The sequence below is a fragment of the Sturnus vulgaris genome, chromosome 14 (assembly GCF_052056855.1).
Source record: "Sturnus vulgaris isolate bStuVul1 chromosome 14, bStuVul1.hap1, whole genome shotgun sequence".
Taxonomy (NCBI): domain Eukaryota; kingdom Metazoa; phylum Chordata; class Aves; order Passeriformes; family Sturnidae; genus Sturnus; species Sturnus vulgaris.
This window is the reverse complement of record NC_142256.1, coordinates 670,205-682,428: the sequence shown is the minus strand read 5'-3', so window position 1 is coordinate 682,428 and position 12,224 is coordinate 670,205. Positions and strand designations below refer to the sequence as shown.

General features: G+C 53.5%; 2 protein-coding genes across 4 annotated transcripts in view; both read right to left on the bottom strand.

The window, feature by feature from the left end:
* Positions 1–2,972, bottom strand: part of NLGN3 (neuroligin 3) — a 39,158-nt gene extending 36,186 nt beyond the window's left edge. The window contains exon 1 of the mRNA XM_014877202.2: positions 2,918–2,972. The gene's annotated coding sequence lies outside the window, so the exon portion shown is untranslated. The remainder of the gene's footprint in view (positions 1–2,917) is intronic.
* A 4,226-nt stretch (positions 2,973–7,198) lies between these two features.
* The window catches only part of MED12 (mediator complex subunit 12), a 35,790-nt gene continuing 30,764 nt past the window's right edge, over positions 7,199–12,224 (bottom strand). For 2 of the 3 annotated variants that reach the window (XM_088172924.1, XM_088172926.1), the window contains exons 42-44: positions 9,860–10,036; positions 9,614–9,695; positions 7,199–7,622 (exon numbers count right to left, since the gene is read on the bottom strand). In XM_088172924.1, coding sequence (XP_088029050.1) covers positions 7,579–7,622; positions 9,614–9,695; positions 9,860–10,036 — 303 coding nt within the window. In that variant the 3' untranslated portion in view covers positions 7,199–7,578. The remainder of the gene's footprint in view (positions 7,623–9,613; positions 9,696–9,859; positions 10,037–12,224) is intronic. The other variant, XM_088172925.1, reaches the window with a different exon arrangement.

Here is a 12,224-nt window from a genome sequence, read left to right as displayed (position 1 = left end):
CAGGGAGCTGGTAACTTCCCCTCCCAGTGGCACTGGGAGTTCCAAGGACATAGCCAAGCTATCCCTGCCCCATCCCTCTGCACTTGGTGCACAGCCCCAGGATGGCATACACAGCCCCTCTGTGCTCTGCTCTGAGATTCCACAGGCTCCTCTGCAGCTCCACAACTTGTTGCACAGACACAGGCTCTACGTCCCCATGCTCACCATTTCCCACCATCCTTCCACCCCTCTACAGCTGGATCCCTCCAGCTGCCACCAGTGCAGTATGGACACTTCCACACTGCTCTGTCTGAGGCCACAGTAGCTCCTGGCCAAGAGAGCTTCCTTTCTCCCTCACCTGCTGCAAAGAAATAGCTTCTAGAAGGAAGGATACAGGAAGATGGCAGCAAATTGCTTTGGGAGGCAGCAGACTTGCTGTGGCTGGGAAGGTTTAGGAGCTGGCTGAGCTGATACTGTTTGGGAATTGTTTAGATGGAGCTTAGAGACTTGATGACCTCAAGGTCCCTTTCTTATCAGCTTATTAGGAGATCCTAAAACACCTCTTCCCTTGACACAAAGGCCAACATGGACCTGCCAGAGGATTTTGGCAGTCACTATCTCCTTGCTCTTGCTGGCGGACACGATTCTGATCAAAAGACACCTGGAACAAATCCCTGTCTGTGTTGGATGTGAGCACCCAGAGCAGCCCCCACAGAGAGCCAGGAGGGACACAGCCACCACAGCTGTAGCCTCAGCACAGTGCTCTGCCAATTCTCACGCTGCCTTCTGAAGCTTTGGCAGGCCCCTGTCCCTGGGCAGCCTGCTCAGAAGCTCCACTCATGACTCTTAGGTGCTGGCTGCCCTCACCACTCTGCTCTTGAGTACCTTCCCTCCAGCTCTCTGGGATAAAAGCCTCTACACAAGGTCTGGAAAAGAGACAGCCCCAGATGAAAAGTGCAGGGCAACCCCTTTGGCATGGGCTCAATTTTCCTCTTGAACAAGGCTGCCCTAGATGCTCACTGCTGTTGAGTGTGGGCAATTGGAGGCCGTGCAAGGCAGCACCATGCAGACCCTGCCAAGACGGGCACTGCAGCTCCCATTTCCTTAGCACTGTGCTGTGCAGGGCCCTCACACCTATGTCCGAAGGCTGCCCTGCACAAGCTTCTGCTTGTGCTCTGGAGGTTGAGAGCTGCGTGTTTGCAGGTGTCCAACCGAACTCCACATCCCGACTGCACATGTAACCATGGCAACTGCACATGCGAGTGGCAAAGCCTCAAGCCCGGCTAACTGCAAATGCAAATGAAGCAAACACATGCACAGTGCTAAAAGTGTGACCTCTAAATGTCAGCCTTTAACCATTTTGCAGACACCAGCTCTGGTGGTGGCCACCTGCAGCCTGCAGAGCAGGAAGAAGTCTGGTTCCAGTGGGGACCTCTGGGTGCCCAGCCCTGCACCAGGTGTTGGTATAGGTGCTTGGGTGCATGCCTGGCACAGGCATTTCCCAGAGCTAAGAGTGACTCCTGCTTTGGCAACCAGCAACTCCTTCTCTAAGGACACATCCACTCTTTACCCAGCCAGCAGATGCTCCCATCTCCACAGAGGACCCTGGTTTGCAGAGGAAGGAAGGTCCCACCAGGCTGACACAAAGCATGGCCAGCACAGGGGCTCGTGGGGAGCTGGCTCTGCCATCACCTGGGCCGAGCCAGCAGCAGCATCAGATGAAGCACTCTCAAAGGATGGAAAGAAAATCCCAGCCTTTCAGGGATGTCATGTCAGAGCCATCTCCCTAAGGGTGGTCTGTGGCCTGGGAAAGGCTGGCAGAAGAGGCATAAGCAGGTGTCACCATTTGGGAGAGTGTGATCCAGAAACTGACTGGCTGGACAAAGGCCTCAGGTCCCTTATCATTTCTCTCCCTTGCTGTTGAGAGCATCAGATGCAGACAGACCCCAGCACTGACCATCACCCACCACGCCTGTCGTGCTCCATGGCTTCGAGCACCACGGAATCAAGCTCAGGTGGACGGTGCCAACTCCAGCCACAGTCACATCGCTGGGGCCACCAGCCACCCTCGCACCCACCACCCCACTCAGGGACGGATGGGTAGATGGATGAATGGGTATCTGGCCTACTCCCCCATTCAAGGATGAGTATGGCCAGCTGTTTGACAGCAAGCCTGCCTCCGATTCAGCCCCTGGCCCCAGAGAGAAACAGGGAATGTCCTTTCACTCCAGGAGCCCAACAGCTAATGTCATTCCTAATGCTATGCCAAATAAACTGAGCCAAGGGGATCTCCTGCCTGCCCTTGACCCAGGGATGCTCACACCAGCAGCCTCATGCCTGTCAGCATCAGGAACATCCTTGCACCCCAAATAACCCACTTCCCAGGACCTATAGCAGTAGCCCCACTACCTACACCACACCACAGACACCCCACAGCCCCGGGGAGGATCCCAATCCCTGGAGTGAGAGCGCTCCAGCCCGGAGAGCCCTGCTCCCCGCTCTGTGCTGGGTCTGACGGACCGGGCCGAGCGGGACCGGGCGGCCCGGCGGATGCGGGGCGGGGGCCGGGATGCGGGCCGCGCAGCTGAGGCGGGCGCACAATCCCCCTTTCAGCACGTCGCCATGGCAACCCGCCGGCTCGCCGCGGCCGCTCATCCGGCCCCGTTAACCCTCGCCGTTACCCGCCGCCGCCGCGCTCGGCCCCACCCGTTAACCCCCGCCCCGCCGCGCCCCGCTCCGACGCCCGACTCCGGGACCGCGACCCGAACCGGGACCACCCCCTGCCCCGAGAGCCCCACGGCCGGAGCGGCGGCCACCCCCAGCCCCGTGCCGTGGGGCCGGTCCGGTCCCGTCCGGCCGTCCTCCCCATCGCGAGCTGCCGCGGGCCGGGCCGTGCCGGTCCGGGCGGGGCGGGGCGGGGCGGGGCGGGCGCACTCACCGTCGGGGGCGGCGGCGCGGCTGGGCCATGCCGGTGGCGGCGGCGGCTGCCCCGCGCTCCGCTCAGTCCGGCCCGACCCCGCACCGGGAGCGCGCGGCGCGTGCACGGCGGAGGCGGGCTGGGGAGGGGCCGTTCCGGAGCACCCCTTCGCTGCCGCCGCGCTGCCCGGCCCCGCCGCCCCGCACCGGCACCAGCACCGGTACCGCCCTGATCGGACATCCCACGGCCCCGCCGCCGCGCCAGCCGGGCCCGATACCGCACGCCCCGGCACCTGCACCGCCCTGGTCGCTGCGCTGAGGGGATGCCGCACCCGGCGAGTGCCGCGCAGTCCGGTACCGCTCCCCCCGGGTACCGGCACCAGCTGCACCTGCACCCCGGAATCCCGCAGGCGTCCCAAACCTGCCCTGCTCACGGCCCTGGGCGGAGAGGGTCACCCCCACCTTCCCGACCGGGACACCTGCACAGCCTGGGGTACCCCGCACCACCCCAGTAAATGACCCCATCTGTGGGGGCATCCCGGCACGGCCCCGGGCATCCTGCGCTGTCCTGTACACACAGGATCCTGCCTCACTGCAGCCTGTGCCTGCCCCAGTCACTCTGCAGGAGTCCCTTTCCAGCCTGGGCTGTACTGCCCCGGCACACCCCACAGCAGCTGGAACACCCTTCGGCCCCGGCATATTTCCCTACAGCCAGGGAAGCGGTCCCCGCCTCTCGTACTTCTCCGCGGTGCCCAGCGGGTCTAGGGGAGATTCAGCAGGTACTCAGTATGGGGCGCCCCATCTCAGCCTCAGCCTTGGGGCCCGACCCAGCCCTGACAAGCACCGGGCTTCAGTCTCAGCAGCTACAGCCCCACAGGCTCCCAGCAGCACCGCGCATCAAGAGCCAACACCTCTGTCATTCCCCTTCCCTGCGCGGGGGTATTTTCCCCTCCCACTCATGGCCTCCTGGCAGGAGCCGCCTCTCCTACAGCCTGCCGCTGCCCAAAGCATGTTTCAGTCTTGCCTGATGGGATTACAGAAATCATTTGAAACAGGGCATGGATTTGGGTCTTGATGGATGTTATCTGATTGCTGCCTCCCTCTGCCATTGCCAAGGTAGCATCAGCTGCGATGCCTCCACAGAGCAGGCACCCTTTCCTGTTTAAGATGTTTGCCTGGCAGCATCTGAAGGGCAGCAATTAATTTCGAGTTTCCCACACACCCCTGGTACCGGCACAGAATCTGTGAATGTGCAGTGGCAGGGAGATCCCTGTACTCCAGTGCAGGCTGGGCTTCACCTTCCCCAGTGCCTTCCAGCTGCTGCTGAAGAGCAGGGCAGAGCTTTCCTGCTTCTCCTGCCCTGCTACCTCTCCCAGAGACTGCTTATGGGTGGTCAGCACCTTGACTGGTTTTGTTACTAGCCTGTTAAACACAGGATGTATATAGGGTATACCAATACAGTTCGTATTATATACATATATCAATAGAGACATATATATATGCATACATATATAAAGTTGCCACCCACTATGCTGTTGAGCAGGCAACATGGTCCAGCACTGCCTGGGATGCACGCACAACCCTGCCCTGTGCTTACCAGGATTCACTGGCTCTGAGAAACATCTCAAAGGGGGCCCTGGATCGATGCTGAGCTGCCCTGCAGCAGGCAGGGCATCAGGCATAGCTCCCTGGGTCTCACTGCCCAACAAAACCAGTCCAGGATGGGGGCCATGGGGTCGTGAAGCATGGCTGCAGTGGTGCCTTGTGGCCCACTCCCCACCATGAGCACTACTCACACAGCTGCTCCACACCCAGCTTCAGTTGCTTGACTGAGCAGTGATCGATTGTCTTGCACAACACCAGTTCAAGCCACCTTTGCCCGGGGTATGGTCCATGGGGACCCTCGATGCCAGGCTGCTGGATGGGGTGGGTGTGTAGGGCAGAGCCTGCTTCAGCCCATCCATCCGCCCCAATGCATCAAGATTTGTTGCAATCTCGGGCTTCTCCTCAGATGTTGGGCACAGTCCGTGTGGCATCGCCTTCAGGGAGCCCAGCATCAAACACACGCCTGCACCACCCCCTCCCTGGACTGCTGGCCGCAGCAGGGCAGCTGTGTGCATTACTCAATGGGCAGCGTGTATTAAAATGCCCCCAGTTGCCTCTGGCTCTGTCACAAGCAGCGTTTAGCCACGACTCGGAGAAGGAGCAGAAGGGCTGGAAGCTGTCAGACCTGCTTAAAACGGCCGCGGCTCAGTGCTAATGTGCAGCACAGCAGCTGCAAGGCAAGCAGCCAGGCCAGGCAGAGCACAGCTCCCCAGACAGCCCTTGCACTGCTCCCCACGTCCCCCTGCAACCTCCTTCACCCACTGGAAATCTCTGGGCAGCCACCAAGGGTTGTGTGGGATCTTGGACACTATGGGAGCCCAGCGCCTGTCACCACAACAGAGCTCTGGAGTGCTGCTCATCCCGCACAGACCTAGTCTGCCAAGCAGCTGACACAGCTGGGGGAAGCCTTTTGCCAGAGGAAGAGCAGCAAGGAGCTGGGCCATGCAATAAAGGGTCCCGTGGCAGCAGGCACTTGGCCCAGGAAGGCAGGGCGGCTCCTGGAGTGCTTTCACCAGATCCCCCCAGGATTCCCCCAGCAGAAGGTCAGCACCCGACTCGGCGTTCTCGCACTGCAGCACTCCCGTCTCGTCCCAGCTGCCGTGCGAGGGCCACCCCAGCGCACCCCTGTCCAGCCACCACGGCTGTGCTGCCTGCCAGCCCGCTCCAGCTGCTGCAGAGCCACCCCCTCCCACCTCCGGCGCGGCAGCGATGCAGAAGGAGCATCCAAGATGCCGCTTGGCGCAGGCTCAGCTACCGCCCAGGGCCGGCAGAGGAGGGGGCTGTCGGCCATGACCGTATACAGCAGGAAGAGGAGCAGGTTATGGGCAGAAAGTGCCCTGTGGCCCCAGGCAGTGGCCCCTCTGTGTCTGCCCCCCCGTCAGGGTGAGTCCGCCTGCCACAGCCACGGGTCCCTCCGAGCAGGGAGGACACCAGCCATGGCTGGGAGCAGAGCTTCCATCTCTGAATCACTGAGTACGGGCTGCTAGCAAGCAGCTTTCCTGGCAAGAGCACCCTGGGGGCAGGGGGAAGACAGGGAATGCAACAGCCAGCTCAGAGCTGTGCCCCAGGCTGATCCACATGGAAGGGGACAAGCAGGGATGCACAAAGCTGTTCATGTCCTCATGAACAGCTGAGGCCCCTCCATCAGGTCTGGCCAGCAACACCTTCCAACAGTCCTGCAGCCACATGGCAGGAGCCTGACATAGGTGCAGGTATTTGGGGACAAGCAGGGCAGAGAGGGTGTAGTGCCAAGCAAGCCCCAGAGAGTAGAGAGCAGCTTCACATATGCTCCCACCGAGGAACAGGCTCAAGCTCCAGTTCTTGGAACGGCAGACACAGGCCCATCAATGAGGACAAGAGGCACTGTCCTGGGGCACTGCCATTCTTCACAGTTCCCTTAGCTTGCCTTCATGCAGTGGCCCATGCCCCAGAACTACTTGCCCTCAGATAATGATGAGGTGCACCTCCTTGCTGAGTCCTTGTGGCCTCACCCTATCCCACACAGATGGGACAGAAGGAAGATGCTCATCAAGAAATGCTACCACAGTGACCACAGGTCCAACTCCTCGGGAAGAACCCAAGAGAGAAGAAAGGTGCTGGTGGCATCCAGGTTCAACAGAGAGCAGGAAAAGCAAACACCAAGAACAGACCTCATGCCAGCAGGCTGCACATTTCCCATGCAGAGAAAGCACCCTGGCTGTCAGGAAGGAGCTAACAGAGGAGCCTTGGTGCTTATCAGCCAAACCTGGCTGTGATGAGAAGCAAGAAGCAGCACTGTGAGCACTCAATTTGCAGCTCCTCCTAGACTGCAGAGGTAAGCAGCTTGAGCATCTGTGTAACTGCTGTGGTGGGGGAAGCTGGGCTTGTTAGAGCTCAGAATTACCCTGCAATGGAAGTCCCTCTTTGCTTTATACCAATGTCCTGGCGGAATATGCAAGAGGACTACCAGTAAAGCCCTTAATCAACATATAAATCCTACAAAGCTTGCACAAACCTTTGCAAGTATGTGAACACCAGGTTATGAAATAAACAGGGAAGAGCTTTCCTTCCCAAACAAACTAGTTTAGTCTTCACAAAGGCTAAAAATGCAGACATTAGTTCTATTGAGGAAGAAGTGAAGACCATGTGTGGACGGTGCTGCTGGGCTGTACTGAGAGGAGTGCTGAGGAGGAAAGGCAGGCTCTGAATACACACTCAGTTTGCAAAGTAAGCTCTCTGTATTCATCTGAGAATGTCTGCAGTATGGAGTTCATCTGGTATAAATAAAGTACAAAATTTTACAATGTCTTAATCATTATTTTAACAAAAATACTAAAAACTGAGTAAAAACTGAAACCAAAGTGGGAAGGGAGACTATCAGCCACAAGGGATCTCCATAAACATTTGTATAAATTGGATAGTAAAAACACTTTCTCTGTACAATAAAATGCTCCTCCTGGCATCTCCCTTTGAGACAGCAGCAGCACTGGGGATACAAAGACAGAGGCTGGGGGCTGCCCCAGAGTGTGGGTCAGGCTGAAGAGGCTGAATCCATCCACAGTGAAGTTTCCCTCCTGAATCAGGCTGAAGTGCCAGAGGTCAGTAGCGTCCAAATGGGTTGTTGTTCTGCTGTGTCTGTGTATCTGTTGAGACCAAGACAGAGTTAAACAGTCACAAGGTCTAGTTCAGAAAAGAGATTCCCCTCCCCACATCACCACTGCAGTATGTGGAGTGTCACAGGCCATGAGAAGGAAAACATAACCACTATGGTTATGCATTCCCTGTGCTACAGATTTTCCTGAGCCTTTGGGCAGCAGCACAGACAGGATCCCACATTTTTTCAGGAAGAGGTATGTTCTTGTCCTGATCCTAAAGTTTCTAGGGAAAATCTCTCCATCCCTCATGGTGGAATTGGAGGACCATAACAAAGCCTTGAAAGGTGGCAAGTAGCTGGGAGGATGAGTTTATGGATTAGTTATTTCTGATTTTGAAAGAAAGTCAGCTCTATAAAATTACACCACTTCTGCAGCCATACAAGCTGCTGAGCTAGGTAGTGTCACTGATCCTAAAACACTCCCAGAAAATAAAGGTTTCAGAGAAAATTTCCCTGGTTTCCTGTCAGTATCTCTGTACAGGCCTAAAGGTCTTCCAGATGTCACAAAGGCAGGAAACATGGTAAAGTTACATTCAAGAATCTCATGAAACTCCAAACTGCTGGGACTGCTGTTTTATGATTTACAGTGCTCACAGTATATATGAATACTGCCCAATACATAAAATTCTGTAGTTCTTATTCCTGAAACAACATCAGCATGTGTGACCCTAGGCCAGTAAGTAAAAAGAGATAAGTGTAACCTGGCTGGCCTACTGCCTTCTCAACTCTTCTGGACATTCAGGTAAACCCTGGAGCTTCCTAAGGCAACCTATCCTGGGTCCAAAATACCCTTGTCCCCCTCCTGCAGGCTGGTCTTGGTTTACTTCCTGCTTTCCACTCCATCCCTGACACTACAAATAAGAACTTCAGATGCTTCCAGGGGGAGGTGATGCATGGAGAGAAGCGTGGAAGCTGAATGCTGACACAAGGCTGCATGGGACCCATACATCTATTCCAGATACAACAGTTCCATTTGCTGTACAGAAAGGCTACAAAAACACTGCTGTTTTGCTATATTCAGATTCTTATACAAGGTCTTCCTATACTTGAATGTCCTGGCTGAGATCCTTTGGCACAGACTTATCTTTTGTGAATCAGGCTAGTGGGAAGCTTAGCACATTAAAACCTGGTTTGGGGAGGTTTTTGGCCACACGGATTAAGAATTTTTCATCAGCGAACAAGTATAAGCAGTTTCCAAGTCCCTCACTCCACACATTACCAGGTCTGGCACAGTCTCACTCTCAGTTCTAAACAAAACAAAAAACCACCAACTGTACTGTCCATTTCTGAGCATTTTCACGGCATTTCTGCCAGTTTTACAGCAGAAAAGCCGGTAAGGTGTCAGAAGACAATGACAGCAGGCAATTCAGAAGGGAACAGCATAGACCCTGAATTCTGTATTGTGATCCTCCAGCCAGTAATTCAGTACAGATTATAGGAATACAGTGCCAGGCTGAACAACATCTATACTATTATCCTGTTGTGACCACCACAAACACAGCAAGTGTGCAGCTACACTTCCCAGAATACCCCTCCTGTCTCCAAGAACTCTTGTCTGGCTGACACAACCAGTGTCTCTAGGTCATCTACCAAGTGATTGCTCCAGGATTACAGCCTCCCTGTGCCCCTCAGAGGTTACCTACAGCAGAGAAAATACCCCCAGATGATTTTAAAGCTGCACACTGGATCCTTTCAGGAAAGCTGTGTGGTAGTCCCTACAAAGGTTCAGCTCCCTCGTCCCTCTGCAGGCAGCAGGAGGAAGGTCTGAAAGGTTGCTCACAAGCTGGCAAGCACTGCCCTCCCTGCTGATGGTGCCCCCTTGGGCTGATAGCTCTAAGTCCTGATGGCACCTCCCTGCCAGCATAATTTATGTCCTCAGACAGACAGTCTGGCTCGGCCTTGTGTCTCTACACCAGAGTACCTGCAATAGAAAACAGCAGAGAGGAGACTAGCAACAAGATCAAGAACACTCAGGCTTACTGGAAAGCTGCTGCTGAAGCTGTCGAACCAGAGCAGCTGTTTGCTGCTGCTGCTGTGTCTGTTGAAGGCCCTGGCGCTGGAACTGTGAAGAGAGAAACACAGTTATAGCCACACCACCTGGCTGGCAGCCTCAGCCTTCACACAGGCCCTGGGAAGCTCAGGGAGGGAGAAAGGGGGGATGCAGGGGGAGCACTGCTGGATCTGTGCCAGACTGTCACGTCCCTGTGCCTCTGCAGGAACACTCACAATGGGCTGCTGGGGGGGAAGAGCCTGCATCCCCAGCCCCGGGGGCTGGCCCTGCGCCTGTGGCTGAGGCACTGTGGACACCTGGGGCTGCTGCTGGGGCTGGGGCTGTGGTGGCTGGGGCTGCTGCTGCTGCTGTTGCTGCTGCTGTTGTTGCTGCTGCTGCTGTTGCTGCTGCTGCTGTGAAGACAAAAGAGAAGGGACAATCAGAGAACTGTCAGGGCAACACACACAGCAAGGGCTTAAGGAAGAATGATATTCCATGCAGTAGAACACCCTCATACACCATTTTCTTTACAGTACCTAAATTACTCAAATACCAGATTCCACCAAGGCTGAGAAATGGCAAGAAATAAAGGGATAGCAACAAAGTTTTCTGCAATATGAGGTATTGAGAGATGACAGGAAGAGAACTCCGAGTCTACTGGTCATTACTAGGAGCAAACAAGGTGCAAGAATGAAAAGCAAAGAACTCAAAAGGTTGGCTGGTTCATTGCTTGCCTTCTGGTTAATATCAGCAATAATGAATAATGAGTATTTGCCTGACTCATTCTCAGATTCTTTTCAGAGGTAGCAACAGAACTCCTTACACAATCCACTCCAGGTCAGCTACTCCTACTACTGGAGTTTTCCCTAATCTCTACCCTGAATTTCAAATGTTGTGTATTAAGGCCATTTCTGGTCCTATAGCCTAGGGATAAGAAGAGATAAAGGTTTCTTTTCTTTCTTTCTAAAGTAAAAAAATCTGGAGACTTATCTCTCCTGTTGTCTTGGTCTCCCTAATGCAACATATTCAGCTATTTCAGACTTTCCTCCCCAGTTATGTCCCCCAACTCTTCAATCTATCTTGCTGTCCTTCCCTGCCACTCATGACAGCTGGTGTTACACTTCAATAAAAGGATGTGGATAAAACTGGATTCAGTGCTCAAAACCAAATGTTTACAGACTTCGTTATGCCGAGAATTCAGTGTGTTGGAGTCAGAATATACCCAGAAATCTCAAGGTTTTTAATTTCTCCTAATTTTCAGACAATCCTCCCATCTGTCAATGCAGTTTCTAACTCTCCAGATAAAAAAAATTCCTAGCAGAAATAAAAAAATACTATAATGCTATCATAACAAATCCAATGTGGTGATGGTAGGTACAAGTCCAATCACTTTCTCAAAAGGATAAGGTTCAAACCTTGAACAGACTCAGAAAACAAACAAAAATACAGTCAAAAGGAGGAACAGTGTCTTATGGAAGAAGGTTAGAAAAACCTGACCTTTGGAAGCTGCAAGTGCTCCCTAGGAATGTACATTGGGAAAATAACAGGGAGAAAGAACAGCCAGTAAACAGGACACAGTGGGCAACAAAAATTCATACAAGAACCAGTCATGAACACATTGGAAGAAGGATTCAAACCAAAGAGAATGAGTTTCTAGAACAGCCTTCCAACTTATACCAGTTTGGTCACAGGTTCCTGACATGGATGCTGCGACCAGGGTACACAAGAAAGCAGATGACTGACTAAATGAGCCAAGATACCAATTTCATGTCCTACTTTCAGCAGCTGTCTACCAACCCACACAAGACAAATCAAAAGGCCATCCATCCTTTCCACAAGCCACTGCATCATGAAAGTCAGCTCTAGCACCAGGCACACCTCAGGTAACCCAGCAAGAGTCACACTAATGGCACAGCTTGGGCACTCCACCTTTGTGGGCTTTTTAAGCAACCAAGCAAAGTCAGCTAAAATCTGAAGGTATACACGAAGTTACTGTGCTAGTAGAAGTGTTAGCAATTTGTCTGAGGCATGTTCTTTTAAATATGAGTGATGGAGAATGCTAAAAGAAACTCAGAGTGAATAGTCAGGGGGTGCTACTTATCAAAAGGACTAAAAGCTGCTGACCATGCCAGAAGCAGTTCTCTTGTCCAGTCCAAGGCAGCAATTCTCAGATACTGCTGACTGCAGCTCTCTGCAGGAACCACTGTCTCACCCAGGCCACTCTCTGAACAAGAAGACTCAGCACTCTCTGCTATGTAAAGTCTCCCCATATTCTACAGGTTTGCTAGGCCTTATTGTAAGGCATTGGATTCACCAATTAAACTATTTGTGTTTCTCTGTCAGTTCAATACATTTCTATAATTCCTAGAAATGTATCTTTATTTCATGTAAGAATTTAATATTCATAAGATCATAATGCAAATCCATGGAATACTCATGTCTGTTGACTCATGCCTTGTGATCTTCTTTGAACCTAGAGAGCTGGGTCTAACAGTTGGCTTTGGACCAGTTTTTCACCATCTGCTGTAAGAAATGAAGTATGTGGACTGATTCATGCCAGATTTTTTGCCAATGGAAACTTTAACCAATACTTATTTTGAT